The following is an 18,930-nucleotide window of genomic DNA, read 5'->3' as shown; positions in this document are numbered from 1 at the left end:
TTGAGAAGCACAGTGTGATTTATACTTTTGAAAAGCTTACTCTTGAGCTGCGGGAGAGTGGATCATGGGGTGGGGAGGGGCACGGGTAGGAGTGGAAGCCGGAGAGCAGTTGGAGGCTGTTGCACAGGCTAGAGTCCTAAGACAGTAGGGGATGCAGAGGGATTTGTTGTGGGACGGAGCTAAGGACAACTCTGGTAATTTAGGCTTGAACTACGATGGAACTGCCATATATTAGGATGGGAAAGAGGGAAGGAGAGGTTGGGGGGGCCAGTAATCTAGAGTTCTCTGTCAGACCTCTGCCTGGAAATGCCAAGTAGGCAGTTGGATGTAAGCCTGGACTTCTGAGGAGAGGTCAGTGTTGATATATAGACTGAGAGTCGTTAGCATATAGATGATATTTAAAGCCATGGACCCATGAGGTCACCTAGCAAGAGTGTGTGGACAAAAAGAGAGGGAGGCTGGGCTTCATGAGCAGGGGAGAAGAGTGAGCAAAGAAGTTGAGATGAGGGCCAGTGAGGAAGGGGAAAGCAAGTCAAGGGTGCTGGGGGAAGCCAAGAGAGGTACAGGTCTCAAGAGAGAAGGGGTCAGCTATGCCCAATGTAGCAGAGAGGTCAGTTCAGAGAAGTTTAGTCACATGACCATCGCATGTGGCAGCATGGAGGTCCCTAATGACCTTGACTACACTATCCTTAGTGGGGCCATGGGTTGGAAGGTTGATTTGGGGAGGATGGAAGAGAGGATGTGAGGTAGGAAGGTAAAAACAGCAACTGTAGATGGCTTTTTGGAACTTCTTTGTGAAGAAGGACATCTTAGGATGAGAAAAGCATATTTCATAATCACTAAAAAAAATTTAACTTATGGTTGGTGCTTCCAATCACGCATCCATTCACCAGAAATAAAAAATGCTGGGGTAGCCCGGGTGGCTCAGTGGTTTAGCGCCACCTTCAGCCCAGGGCGTGATCCTGGAGACCCGGGATCGAGTCCCATGTCAGGCTCCCTGCATGGAACCTCCTTCTCTCTCTGCCTGTCTCTCTCTCTCTCTCTCTCTCTCTCTCTCTCTCTCTCTGCCTCTCATGAATAAATAAATAAAATCTTTAAAAAATGCTGATGAAGGATTTAGGTGAATCGTATCAATATGAAATGCTTCAATTTTGTTTTTAATTGTTGTAAATACAAAATTAAAGCTGATGTGCCATTGTGGGAATTGGTGTGACCATGGTCAAAAACCTAGTTTAAAAAAACCCACTCCGATTACATTTGAGAAGACACAGAGCCCTCAAAAATGGCCGAAAAAGCCCCTTCAAATGTGAAATAATGAAATTTTAATTTTTAATTGCTTGCAACACAAATTAAGACTAATAAGCCCTTTGAAGAATTGGAGAAAGAATTCTGACAGTGGTTAAGGTTTGACAAAATATAAAATGATGTTTAAGAGCAATCGGTTTTTGGAATAGATTTTCAGTGAATTTGCCATTCATCAAATTAACTTTTGGTGTGTTGGTTTGCTTCCAAAAATATGGCTGACCCTGGAGGGTGCTGGGGTGGCTGTGTGCTGTGTGGGTCTGGAGGTGAGAGAAATGTCCCAGAGAAGGTTGAGGATATGAGGGAGCTTGGGACTTCTACTAGTTTGAGGAGGGCAGGCATCTGGAGCAGTGGGGATGAAGACTGTGGTCCCACTGGATGCCTGGCCCTTGAGTGAGGACAGAGGACTGGTAGGCGAGGCATGCTGGGATTGGCAAGGTCATCTCTTGGGGAAGCTGAGGCATTACTTCATGCAGATGGTATGGGGCTCCTGGCCACCACTCCAGTGGTGAGGAAGATTCTGGAGTTCCTGATCTCTTAGGCTCCTGGATGAGCAGAGAGCCTGTCTCTTGTTCACCAATGAGGAGACTGGGGACCCTTCTATCTTTTGGGGTGTGGTGTGTGAGGCTGGGGCAAGAGGTCCATGGGATGAGTCTCTTCCAGCAGAGTTATGTGAAAATGGAGAGATTGGGGGGGAAGATCTTTCCAGCTGGGGAACACATTCTTAAGCAAGCATTTATGGCGCATGTGCCGGGAACTGCGAAGGCATTTTTATCTATATTATCCTGTCTCATCTTTAGCATCCGTCCTATGTGCGGGCAGCCTGGATGTTTTATCCTCGTTTTGCAGATAAGGAAAATAAATGCGGCTCAAAGAGGTTGCATAACCTGTGACGCTTGCTCTGCTAGCTGGTGGCCCAGCTAGGTCCTCCGCCTCCCAGCTGGGCCAGAGTCCCTGCACATCATCATCAGCCCAGCCCCCAGCAGGGATGGGCAGGGAGACTTGTGAAGCTGCAGAGCGAGCTTCAGGCCAAGTGTAACTTTCTCTTTGTTACTGGATTATAGTCTCTCACTCAAAGGAGAATGTAAGCTTCAGGAAGGCAGGGGCCTTTGTTGGTTTTGTTCATTTCTCTGGCTGGGCTCCACATGTAGTGGGTGCTCAGGACGCAAGTGTTGGGAGAGTGAGTGAATCTTGGGCAACTGGGCACGGATGGCCCCATGAGGGTGAGGGGTATGGTGGTGATGGTGTGGGTGGCTACAGCCCATAGGGAAAGTGGGTTCCCTCTAGTTCCTCACCTGTCCTGCTTCCCATCCAGCCCCATTTAGGGTTGGTTTTGTCTGCATCTCATTGTCGATTGCCCCTCTGCTCACCCTTACATCCCTACTTCTTTGGACTGAGTCGATTGTCCTCTTTGGAGGTCTTGGCTTGGCTTCCATGACACCTGGCTTTGTACCACCTCCTGGTCCACTCCTTCCCAGTGTCTGCTAAATGATGGCATCCCAAGCCCATCCTGTCCTGAGCCCTTTCCTCTTCTTTGTCATCACCCTCAACTTGGGCCACCTGATTTAGTCCTCTGGTACCAAATAGCCTCCATGTCAGTCATACCGTTTTATGCCTCTAGCTCAGACCTACCTCCTGCACTCATTTGTCCTTCTGCCCTTTCAGCATCTCCACTTGGACATCTAGTAGGCATCTCCAACTTCAGTGAAAACAGAATTGTGTGTTTAGTTCTGCCCTCCTTCTCCCCTCCAGGTCTTTCCTTTTTTTTTTTTTTTAAAGATTTTATTTATTTATTCATAGACACAGAGGGAGAGAGGCATAGACACAGGGAGAGGGAGAGGGAGAAGCAGGCTCCATGCAGGGAGCCCGATGTGGGACTCGATCCTGGGTCTCCAGGATCACACCCCAGGCTGCAGGTGGCGCCAAACTGCTGTGCCACCAGGGCTGCCCCCTCCAGGTCTTTCCTGTTTTACAAAGTGATTTCACCATCCACCTGGTGCTCAAGCCCCAAACCTAAGAGTTTTCCTGAATTTCTTTTTCGTCCCATTTAGCATCCCACCCATCCTGTTGTTTTTTATCTCTAAGTTATATACAGAATCTTTGTAGTCACTACCCACCTGTGACTTCTCTTCTCTCTTACTTCTGCTTCGTTAAGGAAGCTTCAGCCACTTTACTCTTCCTTTGGCACACACCAAGCTTATGACTGTCTCAGGGCCTTTGCACATGCTATTCCTTTTGTTTGGGATTCTCTTACCTTGGATTTTTTTTGTGTGTGTGTTTCACTCCTTCTGCCCACCATTCTTTCTCAACTTGGATATTACCTCCTAGGACAGAGCCTCCCATCCCCCAGTCATTCTCTTTTGAATTCCCTTAGTTTATTTTCTCTGTAGCATGTATTAGCACTTTAAATTACCATATTTATTTGATAATATGTTTATTATCAGTCTTTCTCTCACTAGACTGAAAGCCTCTGGAGAGAAGGGACTCTGTCTTTTCAGTTCATAGGTGGATTTCTAGAGCATGTGGTCAATACCTGAACATATTTGTTGGTTGACAGCTGGCTGTGTGTGACTGACTGCCAGCCGACAGGACCTTGGGGTCTGCGCATGGAGGAGGCAGGTGTGGCTGTGAGTCCTTGTTTATGCGAGTGTATTTCTATGCATATAAATGCTGTGTTTGCATGGGACCAGGGTAGACTCCTTTTAGCCTGTTTCTAAAGGAGGTGGGATGGGAATTTCCTCACTCCCTGCAGCCCTCAGAGTCTTACACTCTGTGTGTGTGTGTGTGTGTGTGTGTGTGTGTGTGTGTATAGGGGCGTGAGGGTTAGCAAGAGAATCACAAAATATAGACCATATAGTTCAAAACCTGTCATTTTTCAGATGAGGCAGTAAGACCCAGAGAGGGTCAGGCTTTATCTGGGGATTGACACGTTGGGAGAGTCAGAGACAGAATTAAGCCTCCAGCTTCCACTTTAGTGGCAGAGCTGTGGAGTATGGCACAGAGGCCCAGGCTAGGCTTGGGGCTGGACATTGCAGCTAGAAATGAGATAGGGGCAAGTGACCAGGCTGGCAGTTTCTTGGAAGGCCAGAAGGGGAACAGAAATACCAATACCCAACACCCCAATGGATTACAAGTATCACAGAATGGTGAGCATCTTATTTTACTCCCACAGGGAGAGGCCTTTTGGTGGTTGAAGAGTCTACCTTGAAGCTTCCAGTTGGGTTGAGGGTGAAGCCCCAGGGGGTGTGCAATAGAGACCCATCAGTTGCCTTCTGCTGAGGGTGGGTTTGGTAAATATGCTGGATCAGATGTGTGTGTATTTGAGGAGTGGGCACTGGCAGCTTAGCCTCTCCTCCAAATCACTGGTTCTGCAAGTTGGGAAGGCAGCCTCAGAATCATGCGAGAGCTTGCAGAATCCAGATTCTCAGGCACCAGGCATAGAGTTTTTGACAGGGAGGCGTGGGGCCTGTGCATTTGCATGTTACAGGCACTTTAGGTGACTCACAAATGCACCAAAGTTGAAGAACCTCGACTGTAAATCAGTTATTTCCTTCTGACTGCACGCACCCTGCTGCTGGAATGGGAGATGGGCGTAGGAATAAATATTTTTATTTTAATAGCAGTGTAATTTATCACATATTAGAAAAATTCAGAACTAACATAGATGTTATCATTTAGGATAAATCTGGTTAGGTATTAAAGAATTTAAAGGGATGCCTGGGTGGCTCAGTTGGTTAAGTGTCTGACTCTTGGTTTCTGCTTGGGTTATAATCTCAGGGTTGTGAGATAGAGGCTGAGGGCATGGAGCTTGCCTGAGATTCTCTCTCCCTCTGTCCCTCCTCCCACTTGTGCCTGCATGCATTTGCTCAGTTGCTCTCTCAAATCAATCAATCAGTCAATCAATCTTAAAAAAATTTAAAAATTGACAATTGAAGACATTTAAACATTTTTTAAAAAAGATTTTATTTATTCATGAGAAACACAGAGAGAGAGGGAGAGGCAGAGACACAGGCAGAGGGAGAAGCAGGCTTCATTGCAGGGAGCCCGACGTGGGACTTGATCCTGGGTCTCTAGGATCACACCCTGGGCTGAAGGCAGCACTAAACCGCTGGACTACCGGGGCTGCCCAAAATTTAAACATTTTATTTAAAAATTAAGAGATTTATTTATTTAAATTTTTTAAATTTTTATTTATTTATGATAGTCACACACACACACACAGAGAGAGAGAGAGAGAGGCAGAGACATAGGCAGAGGGAGAAGCAGGCTCCATGCACCGGGAGCCCGACGTGGGATTCGATCCCGGGTCTCTAGGATTGTGCCCTGGGCCAAAGGCAGGCGCTAAACCGCTGCCCCACCCAGGGATCCCAAGAGATTTATTTAAAGGAGAAATTAATTCAATGTTCGTATGTGTGGTACTGGTAACGTGCCAAAATTGATATAGGCGGACCAAGGTGACTGCGTTGTGATAAACCCAACTTGATACAAGTGTCACACAGATATTTCAGGATTAGCAGTTTGAAGATCTAGGGACAGATGGTCATTGGCTCAGGGCAGCTCCCCAGGAGGGAAGAGGGGAGGCAGGGGAGGCTTGGCTGGGGTGAGGGAGCTCCTCTACAGTTGTTCCCTGGCCCTGTCTCATGGAGGGGCATGGAGAAGCCAGGGTGTGTACCCAGGGGCTGGAGCTGGGAGGCTGAGTTCCCTGAGTTTCTGTAAAGTATCAAGGTGGTTAAATCCCCCCTCACTCTCCCTTGGCCCATCTGGGCTCCTCACAGCAGACCTGAGAGACCTGTGTAGGGAGGAGCAGAGTGAGTGTGGAGAGTAGGCTGGACAAGGCCTATGTGGACTTCTAGCTCCTGAATTCTTTTTTTTTTTTAATTTTTTTAATTTATTTATTTATTTACGATAGTCATAGAGAGAGAGAGGCAGAGACACAGGCAGAGGGAGAAGCAGGTTCCATGCAGGGAGCCCTATGTGGGACTCGATCCCAGGACTCTGGGATCAGGACCTGAGCTGAAAGCAGACGCTCAACCACTGAGCCACCCAGGTGCCCCTAGCTCCTGAATTCTTTGCAGTCCTGTGTGGTCTCTGCTGGGTGGTATGGGAGGCGGGTAGCAGGGGCCTCCCTCCCTCCCTGCCCTTTGGACATTTTGGTCAAGGGGCTGAGCCCCTCGCTGGGTGAGGCTGCTATTTGCAACCCAGCACTTTCCTCCCTCCTCCCCAAGTGGGGTCTCCTGAAGAGAAAAGCAAGCCTTCTGGACCCAGGGGAGAGGCGGTCAGTGGTGAAAGCGAGGGGGTGGTTGTGGGAAGGGGCCTTCTGGTGGGCCTGCCCGTCTCGGCCCCGGGCCTCCTGGCTTGGAAGGAGAGCTGAGCCCGGGCCAGCCTCCGGGGCCGAGCTCCCCCAGGGTGGGCATCTGCTCCGGGAGGGTCGGAAGGGGCATCATCCCTGTAACCAGGCAATTGCTGTTACTGTTGCCACATTTATTGTTTTTTTTTTCTAGGAAATTTACCAAGTTTTGGCCCAGGGGTTTACATTTCCCGCCCCCTAGCACAAGCTCTCACTATTCAAGTTCCAAATGGAAGGCACTGAGGCTGTAATTACAGCGGCATTAGCTCAGAACACGCTGAGAGGAGCAGGAACAGAGCACCTGGGGAACCTAAAAGCAGCCACAGGCCCAAATTAGCTGCTGCTCCGCGTGCGGCGTCGCCCCGCGCCTCTCCGGGGGCCTGGCCGTCCTGGCGCTCCTCCACCTCCGCCCCAGCCTGCTTTGCTCGCTCTTCCCTTCCGCCCGCCAGCGTCCTGACAGGTGCAAGGAACGTGGAAGAACCACCTGGCTGGCGGGGGAGATGCCCCAGAACAGCCTTTGTGTCGACAGGCATCCTTGGATCCTGGCCCTGGCAGGATGGTGTGGCCACAGCTCGGGGGTGCGGTGGGGACGGCTTGGGAGGCCGCACCCCACTGTGGACAAGCCTCTCTTGTGCACCCCTGGGCTCCTCTTTCAGTTTCCATCTCCTGGTATCCTGAATTGCCGTCGGCTCCCCCCAGCTTTTGCCCCAACTCTTTGTTCACTTGGCCTGGGGACCCGCTTTGTACTCGTTTTGCTTCCTCTGACTCATCCTGTAGGTTCAGCAGAGATGTCACTGCTGCTGTGACCCCTGGGCTGGGCACGATGCTTTCGTCTCTGCTCCTACAGCAGCCTCACTTCGCTGATGCAGAGTTTAGCACTGCCGCAGCCTGCCCCCTTGTTCCCGGCTGGGGCTCTGAGGAAGTGCTTGGCACATAGTAGGCCTTCAGTAAAGATTTCTTTATCCAGTGAATGGGAAAACCATCCTCGATTCCCTCTCTGCCTTAATCCCCTTTTTGTTTTCACAAGAAGAAGAGAGGGAACTTCTCTTTTTCCACCTTGGTAGGGCTGTTGTTGGCAGGGTGTCGGGGTGAGGCCCAGTCTTTGTCCCTTGTCTCCTGACTTTCACATCTGAGCCCTTCTGGACCACATTGATACTTGACTAGACATGGCCTTGCATTGACCACTATTGTTGGCTCCACGTCAGTTTGGCTTCTTTAGTAATATTAGCCAACAGCTTTCGAGTACTTGCTAGGAATTAAATATCGTTCAAAGTACATTTATTCTTTGACTTGTTAAATTTGTCTGCAACACCTACCACGTACCAGACATTGGGAAATATGGGTATTGCAGTGAGTACAACCAGTAAAGCCCCTGCTTTCACGGAGTTTATATTTGACACAAACAAACAAATGACAAAGGAAGTGTATACTATGGTAGATGGTGATGAGTTGTGGGAAAAAGAGATCAGAGTAGAGGTAATGGGCGTGGATTCTTATTATGTATAGTGGTTGGGAAGGATTCACAGATTTGAGCAGAGACTTGAAAGAAATGAGGAAAGGTAATGGGGAGGAGCATTCCAGGAAGAGGAAGCAGCAAGTGCAAAGGCCCTGAGGTCAGGGCACGGTCCAGGAAGAGCAAGGAGGCCATTGTGGCTCAAATTGAAGAAGTAACCATTAGGAGTAGGAGGGGAAGTCATATAGAGCAGTGCTGGCTAACAGAAATATGAGTCACCTATATAATTCTAAGTTTTCTAGTAGCCACATTAAAAGAGTAAAAAAGAAGCAAGTAAAATTAATTTTAACAATACATTCTTTTAAAATACTTCCACAATATTATTGTTTCAATATGTAGTCAAGCTAAAAAATTATTAATGAAATGCTTTACATTGTTATTTTTTCTTAGTAAATCTTCAAAATCTGGTGTGTATTTTCAGAACCTGGTATGGACATCTCATTTCGAGCTAGCCACATTTCAGGTTCAATGGCCACATGTGAGTAGTGGCTACCATGTTGGATGGCACAGATAGAGCCTTGAAGACCACGCCCAGGCCTGAGTGAGATGGGAATCCACTGGAAGCTTTGGGGCCCAGGAGCGTGATCTCTCTGCCTTAGGTTCTAGAAGGTTCACTCCAGCTGTGATGAGAGAGGATTGTTTTAAGGTAGGGGGTGGAGTGGGTGCAAGGACAGAGAAGGGAGACTAGGAACAGAGGCTCCTGCCAGCATGTGGTGATGATGGCTTAGACCGTGGGGGTGGGGAGCAGGGGTGGTGGGGAGAAGTGGTTGGATTCTGGATGTTTTTTGGAGGTGGAACTGCCTGGTTTTCCTTATGTAGTGTGTGAATACAAGAGGAATCATGGAGGTACTGAGATTTTTGGCCTGAGCTACTGGGAGGGTGAGTTATTTTCAGAGGGAGGAGGAGGCCTGCGCTGGGGAAGAACCTCGCAGGGAACATGTGGGCTTGATTTGGGGTATGTTAAATTTGAGATGCAGGTGTCAGCCTTTTAGGTAGAGTGGGCAAGCAGACAGTTGGACATACGGATCTGGGGTTCAGAGGGAGGTCTGGGTGGGGGCCAGCCATGAGGGCCCTAGAGAGTGGGTGCATATAGGAGGAGGCTGAGCCCTGGAAAAGGCGGAGACTGCTCAGACAAGTGCAGGGTGGCTGCAGGAAGACCACAGAGAGGGTGGGCCATGAGGAAAGGGAGCCATAGGGGGCCACCCACTGTGGCCAGTGTCCTGATGGGCTGAGGAAGAGGATCACTAGCAGGAGGGGGAGGTAAATGCCAGGCTGCAGCAGGTCTAGGTGAGACCAGGAGGGGAGAAAGAGACTGCTGGTATGCACAACTCCATTGAGGGGTTTTGCTTTCAAGGAAGCAGAAAAATGGGGTGGTACCTTCACGGTGGGTCATGAGGAGGCTTTTTTTTCTTAAAGATGGGTGGTGTAACAGCTGATGAGGATGATCTTGTAGACACGGCAAAGTTATCATGCAGGAGAGAGAAAAAAGTGAGCCATGTCATTCAAGAATGCTACATGGTAGGTACTGTTTTGCAGGTGGAGAAACTGAGGCAGAGGAAGTTGGTGTGTTTTTTTTTTTTTAAGTCACTTGTCCAGAGCCACACAGCAGGGCCATCCAATGCAGATGGCTCAGTTCTAGAGCACCCAGTCTTAACTACTGTGCTCTTCTGCCTCTTGGTTTCCTAGCTAGATTTGTGAGCTCTTCAAGAATGTGACCACCTCTTACATATTTGTCTCTGCCCCAGCACCTAGCAGAGAGAGGGCTGTGCAGAGGTGGGGTTAGACAGATGGTTAATGACCCAGAGACCTGAACATAAGCGGCGGTGTTGGAAATGCTCAGGCACCTGCACTGGCCATGGGAGGGGGGCATGGCATCAGCCTCCCTCACTCAGTGTCCTTCCCACCACCTTCCAGGACCTTCTGTAAGGTGGGTGGTACTCACTAAGTGTTGGCAAGCATTTACTGGGTGGATGAAGATTGAATAAAAAGGCTGTGGCTCCTCCATCCTAAATGCTAAGCTGATGTTGTACACAGTGCTGGCATGACTGGGTTCCTGCTCTGGTTTACCAGCCAGTGTGCTGGGGGACCTTGAGCAAACCCTTGCCCACTTAGTGCCTCAGTTTCCTTATCTGTAAAATCAAGAGGTAGGATTAGGTGATCTCCCATCTGGCTCTCACCAGAATGTCTCAGGTGGGCACGTGCAGACTGGATTCCTGTCTCCCTCCTCTTGTCATCAGGATGGACAAGAGGCTCTCTGTAGGTGAGGGTCAGCTGGCGGTGGAGGATCAGGTGGTCCTTAGAAGAGCTGAGACTTGTGGGATGATGGAGTAGCCACCACAAAGGGAACGCCACAATTCCTGAGAAGTCTGCTTTTTGTCCAGGACATTCCACTCCATGGACAGTGGTGCAAAACTTAGAGCCATGGCACTAATGCCAAGGTCACAACATCCAGCACATATACCCTTTGGCTGATATGTGCTCAGCCCTGTTAGAGTCCGAGGCTGACCTTTACCCTCCACCTCATGGTGCCAGGGCTCCCGCCAGCCCCTTCCGTTTTCGTGGTTCTCTGTACTAACTAGCCACTGTAGATCCCCTGCCTTGGGACAGTTTGAAATGTGTAGGGACAGTTTCAGTGGCCATATGGTGGGTGTGAGGATGGTGTAGTGGTGCTATTTGTGCTCCGGCTGCTGAAGATGCCTTGATGAGAATTGTCCCTCCCTAAATGCCAGCAGGACCCTTGACCAGGAGCCTGCTCAAGTGTGCTGCTCCTGGGTGCTCAGGGGCCTGGGAACCCAGCCTGCCACAGGTTGTATGATCCTGAGCCAGTCATCTTATTTTCCATTACTCACATTTATGAACATGACTATGAACGCCTAGTTGCTTGCCATTTTGTTTGTTATAAGTTTTAAATAAGACTGAATTAGCAGTCCCCATCCTCGTAGCTCCCTGCACGTACATGCTGCTCTATACCAGGTGTTGTCCTATAAGCCCATTGTGGACCTGCTTATTCGGTCATTTAAATCCTAACTGCCTATTAGGTGTCCCCACTTCACAGATGAGGAAACTGAGGCAAAGGGCTTATTGAACGCCGGGAGGTGTTCCCAGGGAGCAGGTGCTGTGGTCTTCCCATGCTTGTGCGGGCCTGTGACCTGCTCGCTCCTTCCCCTCCAGGGACAGGGGCAGACCCGGCGGTCAGCGCCAAGAGCAACCACTGCCTGGACGCTGCCAAGGCCTGCAACCTGAACGACAACTGCAAGAAGCTGCGCTCCTCCTACATCTCCATCTGCAACCGTGAGATCTCGCCCACCGAGCGCTGCAACCGCCGGAAGTGCCACAAGGCCCTGCGCCAGTTCTTCGACAGGGTGCCCAGCGAGTACACCTACCGCATGCTCTTTTGCTCCTGCCAAGACCAGGCGTGTGCCGAGCGCCGCCGGCAGACCATCCTGCCCAGCTGCTCCTATGAGGACAAGGAGAAGCCCAACTGCCTGGACCTCCGCAGCGTGTGCCGGACCGACCACCTGTGCCGGTAAGCCTGCCGCCACGCTACTGCTTTGCAGCTCGTGGGCCCAGCAAAGAGGGGATTCAGGTATCCGCCGACCGAATTGCCGGCCACTCATTCATTGGGTGCAGGTTCATGGTTTCTGTGCCTGCTCCGCGCTCTGCTCAGGCTTAGCACTGTGGGAAGCCGCAGGGAGCAAGCCCAGGAGTGTAGAATTTCAAATCCTAGACCTCTAGAGCCTGGACTAAAGGGACCTTCAGTGGATTCCATCCCACCTCTGCAGGAGGCCCCCACCTGATGTCCTCGTGAGGTCACGTGGCCATCAGGAAGGGGCTTTCAGAAATCACAGAGGTGGCTCCTTGCACCCTGGTGGTGGAGCCAGGCTGGTTCTGGCCTGCAGCGCGGGTGCGAGTCTGGCTGTCTGGGTTGGACTTTTCCGCTTCCTAACTGCCTGGCTCGGAGAGAGTTGTAAACATTTCTTGAGTTGCCGTTCCTTCACCTGCAGACAGGAGTACAAATGCCCACATCACAGGGTTGTAACGTGAGGATTAGATGAGGTGATGTGTGCCCGAAGCTTGGCACAGAGCCTGGCCTAGAGGAAATGCTTAGTGAGTGTAGCCTAATCATTAGGAAGGTTTTTTTGATCGTCGTTACAGGGAGTTGAAATTTGCTTCTTTACAATTCTTGTTTGTTGTTAAGCATTTATCAAACCCCTGTTGCACCCAGCACTAAGTTGTAAGGCCTGGGCGCGCAGAGGTGAACATCGTGCTCTGCGAGGAATAGCCAGTCCAGGGGGTGGAGACAGAGAAGACAGTGATCCCTGTGCAGTGGGATGAGGGCTGTGGGCTCTCAGATGAGGCACTGCAGGTGGAAATCGTGGAGGGACATCTGCCTGGGGGTCCAGGGGAGGGGGTGTTGAGCTCAACCTTGAAAAATAGGAAGAAGAAAGCCAGAGAATGTTGTCAGCTGGAAAAGCATATTCAGAGGCTGGAGGGTAGGAGAGAGCCTGGCCTTATGGAGAGCTGCGGATGGTGGGGGCATGTGGAAGGAGGGCTGTGACGGGGGGAGGCCACAGGCGGGGCTGCTGGAGGAACAGAAGTCACGGTAGTGCAGATATTCAGAGATTGCTTACTGTGTGTTGGGCGCTGGTTTATTTTTTAAATTTTTTTTAAGATTTTATTTATTCATTCATGAGAGACACACACACACACACAGAGGCAGAGACACAGGCAGAGGGAGAAGCAGGCTCCATGCAGGGAGCCCGATGTGGGACTCGATCCCGGGACCCCAGGATTAGGCCCTGGGCCGAAGGCAGCCGTCAAACCACTGAGCCACCCAGGGATCCCCTGGGCTCTGGTTTATTATATGGTTTATCTAATTTAACTCTCACAATAAAGCTACGAGGCAGATAACTATTATCATCTTTATCTGTCACACAAGGAGATCGAGATGCAGAAAGTACCTCGCCTAAGGTCACACGGCTCATACGTTTCAGAGCCGGGATCCATCAATACTGCTGCTTACCAGTGTAGCGTACTGGCCTGGACTAAGCAGCTATAGGAGTGGAGAGAAGTGTATCATTTCAGATATGATTTGTAAGTAGACTTGCCCGGACTGGGTGATTGGTTGAAAGTTCCCTGGGGGCAGAAGTCATTTCTGTTTTGTTTACTCCACACCTCATCCTGCACAGAGAGCCTGGCACATGGTGAACACTCCACAAACATTACCTGAATGGATAAATGAGCGGTGACCATCATGTTTCCTAGTTAAATACTCATGGGACGAAGGACCCATTCAGCGTGGGGGGCGGGTTTTGAATATGCAGCATTTGTGGTACCTGGAGGACCAATGCCATCCCCTTGGCAATGTCTGGGGGCATGCTCAGCAAAGGGGCTGGGGTGGAGAAATGGGCTTGGGAGTTGTTGGGCGCCTCGTTGGTGATTAAAGCTCCAGCAGTGAGTGAAATGGTGCAGGGTGGGTTGGTGGAGTCTCGGCTGGAGATGCCTACAGACTTGGGCATCCTCAGTGTTTTGGTGATAAGAGAAGCCATTAATGTGGACAGTGAGGCGGAACTCTGCCGAAAACACAAGTTCTTTGAGGAATTGCAGAAGAAGGGGGGCTTGTGACAGAGAGGCTCGCAGGTAGAGAGTGGACCAGAATCCAGAAGAGACGGGGGTTCCTGAGGGAGGGAGGGTGGGAGACATGGCGCCTCATGGTGTGTGTGTGTGTGTCCATGGGAGGGAGTGTGTATGTGGTGTGAATGCAAGAGTGTATGGAAGTGTGTGTATGCTGTGTATGTGTGAGGCGGTGTGTGAATGTAAGTCTCTGTGAGTGAGTGAGTGAGTGAGTGGAGGCGGAAGCTAGTTGCAGTTGATCTAGGTCTGGCAGGAGGCAGAAGTGGAGGCGAACCCTCTTGTTGAGGACATGCACGAGAGGGAGGGAGAGAGAGAGAAACACAGAGAGAGGGCAGCCTGGGTGGCTCAGTGATTTAGTGTCGCCTTCAGCCCAGGGCGTGATCCTGGAGACCTGGGATCGAGTCCCACGTCAGGCTCCCTGCATGGAGCCTGCTTCTCCCTCTGCCTGTGTCTCTGCCTCTCTCTCTCTGTTTCTCATGATTAATTAAAAAACCTAAAAAAAAAAAAAAAAAAAAACAAAAACAAAAAACCAGAAACAGAGATACTGAGACAGAGCCTGCAGAGGGAAGGGAGGCCTCTGTGCCATGGGAGTATGGGGGCCATGTTGGATGAAGGAGAAGCGCTTAGTTGCGTTTGGAAAACAAGCCCTGCCTGAGTTCAGAGATGGGCCTGATCCCCAGAGCTAGCTGCAGGCTCTGGAAAGCTGTGTAGAAGGTGGACCTTTCTGTTTTGCTTACTTAAAAAAAAAAAAAAATAGGTGTCTTATCACCTACAGACACTGCTTGAGGCGATTTAAAAGAAACTATGCAGGGGCACCTGGCTGGCTCAGGGGCACCTGAGTGGCTGACTCTTGATCTCAGCTCAGGTCATGATCTCAGGGGCCTGGGATCCAGCCCCGTGTTAGGCTCCATGCTCAGCAGGGCGTCTGCCTGAGGATTCTCTCTCACTTTCCCTCCCCCTGCTTACTCTCTCAATCTCTTTCTCTCTCAAATAAATAAATGAATCTTTAAATAATAAAATACAGTAAAATGAATCATACATACACAAAGAGGATGGTCAGAAGAAGAAACGAAGAGCCCTGTAAAGGAAGTCGGGAGCAAATGCCACAGGTGTGCGATCTAGCAGTCACTGAGCGGAGCTCTGAGCCTCGGGTAGCTGGGATAGAGCAGGACCTTGATGAGCCGCATGAGTCCCAAAACACGATGGAAGGGAGCAGAGCAGTTCTTGCATGGAGATGCATTCTCTCCTTCTTCTAGGTGCTAACATGACCTGCCAGGCCGCCTCACACAGTGTATTTGCAATGACAGCATTGACCACAGGACCCATGAACAGTACTGTCTCTAGATGTTTGAATTGGGTCAAGAATAGAAATTCTAGGTGCTCCAGGATGTGATAGGGTTGCCTGCATCCAGGATGGGGCTAGTAGGGCCTGGGGCATTATAACAGCATGGCCAGGTGTCCTCTGTGGAACTTTGCCCATGACTCAGAGTTGAGGCTTAAGGCAGGGTTGGGGAGGTGCACGTGGGTGAAATAGACTGATAGGTGGTGGGTGGAAGTGGTTGTCATGGACACCCTCGAGCTAGAAGACATACTCTTGGTCTCCTGGGTGGTCCTGGATGGCCCATTTCACTCGTTATGCCTTCCTTTTCTTCACTGATCACAAGGGGATGCTCACCCATCTCCAAGGACCCCTCCACGGTTCTGAGTCTGTTGGGGCAGCCTTCTCCCCCTGCACCTCCACTTGAGGTTCTGTTCTTGGAGAGAGGAGCTCTTGGCACAAGAGGACACAACAGAGACCCCTCCTTAGAGGGCCTGGGAGGGCAGATTTGAAGGACCTAGGGGCAGGCCTGGAAGGAGAGGGGCTCACTTCCCTCCCAAGCTCTTGCAGGCCTGACATACTGACCCATGGACCCTTCCCCATGTCTGCGGAGGAGCCCAAGGAGGTGACGGGTGGCAGGAGGGGGCATGTGGAGAAGAGGCAGCCCAGGCTTCATTCTGCGCTCTGCCCAGGAAGGAGCGCCCTCCCTGGCATTGGATCTTTTTAGGTTTCTGCCCTCCAGGGTGGGCACCGCAGGTGGAAATCTTCACTGTGAAATGGGAGAGCCCATTGCTATGGTGTTTGGACGAGGAAATGGAGACTTTGAGTCTTCCTTTTCTGGATACTTTAATGGACAAAGCTGGCTTTGATGGGAGTCATGACAAAGCTTCTTTGAGCTAACTCTTTGGGAATGAGGCCCTTGCCTGCAGGCATGTCTCAGAACATGCCCTGTGCTCCAGTGCTCTAGCACCCAGTCCTCACTTTGCCAAGCCTGCCTCGCCCCCTTCACTTTCCTGCTGGGGGTGTTGGCCTGGCTATGCTTCTCCCTGAGTGAATCTTGGCCCAGGGTTCCTGGCAGGGGGCATGGGGGTGGGGGACAGCTCTGCCAGAGTTCACCTCACCTGGCACTACATTAAAGCAAGTTTGTTAATCTGCTTTGGGGCATACCCAGGGGCAGGCCTTGTACATCCCCAGTGTGATATTTAATAGACTCTGCTGTGCCATCTTATGAAATGTCACTAACCACAAGGTGTTGGGGTTTGAAGAAGCCTTTGGTTAAGCAAAGACGTCTCCTTACGGGGCTGGGGTTCTGGGCAGCACTTCAGAATCTTCCCCTGATTCTTTGGATCAGGATCAGCATGGAAGCTTCCTACTCCAGCCATGTCTCTAGCCTTTGTCTCGTTCATATCCCATGAGCCTTCAGAACTGTAAACTTAAGACAAGGGGAGGCTTTTCCTTTTAAAGTCTCCTGATACGGAGTCTGAAAAGCCCGGAGAATCTCTTGGAATGAATCCATGGAATTTGGTCGAATTCTCTCATCCCAGCTCCACAGTGGGCCATGACCTACTTTTTTCTTTTCTTTTCTTTTTTTTTTTTTTAAACCTGATCTTTTGATTGCTACCCTCCACTTACACTCATTATGAGGATGGTCTGGACTGTATGTGTGTGTGCATGGGGGCAGGGTATATGGGGCTGGAAAGCTGTGGGGAGGATGATTCCGTTGTCTTGTAAACTGTGTCCCCTTTCAGGCCTTGTTTGGAAGAGGCTGTCTGAAATGCCCTATTCCTCTTGGTCTCCCGAGAGGACATAAATAACTTGGTGCTGGCCCTGTGCCATATCCTGGGCTGTAATTTAACCTCTGGATGCTGAGGATGGGTATAAATAGATTCCAGCCTGGGGCTACCCTGGCTGCCTGGGTTCCTTCATGCAGTGGATGCTGTCCTGGTCTGGGAGGAATGCTGGGAAGGCAGAGGGATGGGGTCCTCTCCATCAAGGTTGTCCACATGGAGTGGGGAGAAGTCCCTTCGGCAGGCTCGCCCTCTTGCTTAGCTTGGGGGCATGTCTGGTGTCTGCAGGCAGGCAGTATATTTGGGCAAGTCTGGATTTGATTGGTGTGGTCCTTCAGCTTCTTTTGGATTCTTTATAAAATCTGTTGGCTGACAGTTTTAGTGGGCTATCTCTACACAGCAGCAAATGATTATTTGCAGGGGGTGGTGGGCTCTGGGGCTTCCAAGCCTTTACTTCTTTTAAAGGAAAGAGTCTGGAATATCGTGAAATCATATGCAAAATTTCATGTGTATGTTTGAGAGAGAAGTACGGTGCTTTCATTAGATTCTCGAAGGATTTCTGGACTCCTCAAAGCTCTGTCTTTTCTAGATGTCCAACTTGGATTGGCTGCCTGGAGGACTGTGAATGACTGACTGATTAGTGATGTCTGCCACAGGCATGGGTGAGGCAAACTGGACGCCCTGCGGGAATCCAACCAGTGTTCCAGGGCCCTGTGGGTCACCTGGAGTGGAGGAATGTGGGTCTTCAGGACGTTCCTTTATTCATTTGACAGCTATTTATTGATCATCCACTGTGGGCCTTGTGCTGGGATTAGAGTTAGTAAAGTAGGTGCAAGTCCTTGCCCTCAGGGTGCTTACGAGTCTAGTGCCAGCATGCTGTCATTATTGCCTCTGCAGCGAGAAGAGAGCCACACAATCAACTAGATGGTAGCATTTCTGCTCAGGTTCTCTTGACATCACAGTTCTGGTCTGCTACCTACCAGGTCTTCCCTGGGTCACTTTGGTAGCACTGAGGGCAGCCCTTGTGAGGAGGAGCCACATACACATGAACCTGGCTTAGGGCCTGCCAGGCTTGAGCAGAGCTCGGAGCCCCAAATCCCAGTCTTTGCCCAGGAGTGCCATGGGGTAGAGAAGTCACCATCTTCCTGAAGAAAACCTAACCAGCAAGGTTGCTAGTGGATGGAGACTCTACATGCGGGCAGCATTGTGGGATCTTCAGCCTTGCCAGAGACCCCAAAACCCATCTTCCCACTGGGGATCCCATGCTGACTCCTGCTGCTGGCCTCAGTGAGGGTTCTGCTTGCCCAAGGATGCCCAAATGACTCCTCTTGGAATTTCTTGTGGCACATTGAGACCAAGCTGGAATGTTGAATGTCATTTTAACTGAAGGCTCTGGGAAAATAAATGCGGTGGGAAGCCACTGCCTGCATATCTAGTTTACATCTTCCAGCTCTGCCCACTGCAGGGGTCTTAGCATGGCTGGGCAAAGAGTGCCTTAAACCTTTATTGTCCAGGCTTGCTGCCTGGATATCTGGGCTCTGTAACGCTCACACCCCACAGAGATGTGGTGGTGCACCCCTTGTCTAGCAGAGGCTCCCACTTGTGGCATTCTGCATGAGAACCCCTCCATTGCTGGATGAGCAACAGGAGTAATGACCATTTGGAGGAGACGCCACTAACGCAGAGAATTGGAGTACAAGTCATTAAGGTTTGTCCACACCAGAAGCATCACCTCCACTTGTATGTGTGTTGCTTACACAGGACCAGGGCACACTTTCAGCTGCTATCATCTTGCATCGTTCACTGGGCTCCTTTTTAAATAAAGGCACAAATTCCATCATGGGGGCTCTCCCCTCATGACCTCTAATCACCTTCAAAACCATCACACTGGGGATCAGGATTTTAACATATCAGTTTGGAGGGACATGAGTATTCACTCTATAGCACGAAAACTTACCTTCCTTCAAAGCCTGTGTGGTCCTCATCTCCTAGCTATATCTTTTTTTTTTTAATTTTTTATTTATTTTTT

At 50.3% G+C, this 18,930-nt stretch overlaps 1 protein-coding gene across 3 annotated transcripts in view; it reads left to right on the top strand.

The window, feature by feature from the left end:
- GFRA2 (GDNF family receptor alpha 2) overlaps positions 1–18,930 on the top strand; it is an 84,973-nt gene that overhangs the window by 20,765 nt on the left and 45,278 nt on the right. For all 3 annotated transcript variants that reach the window (XM_055300604.1, XM_055300603.1, XM_055300602.1), the window contains one exon: positions 11,334–11,688. In XM_055300604.1, the coding sequence (XP_055156579.1) occupies positions 11,334–11,688 (355 nt within the window). The remainder of the gene's footprint in view (positions 1–11,333; positions 11,689–18,930) is intronic.

This window comes from Nyctereutes procyonoides, unplaced genomic scaffold (assembly GCF_905146905.1).
Source record: "Nyctereutes procyonoides isolate TBG_1078 unplaced genomic scaffold, NYPRO_anot_genome, whole genome shotgun sequence".
Lineage (NCBI taxonomy): Eukaryota > Metazoa > Chordata > Mammalia > Carnivora > Canidae > Nyctereutes > Nyctereutes procyonoides.
Note: the sequence above shows the minus strand (reverse complement) of the source record. Positions and strands in the feature narration are given on the sequence as shown.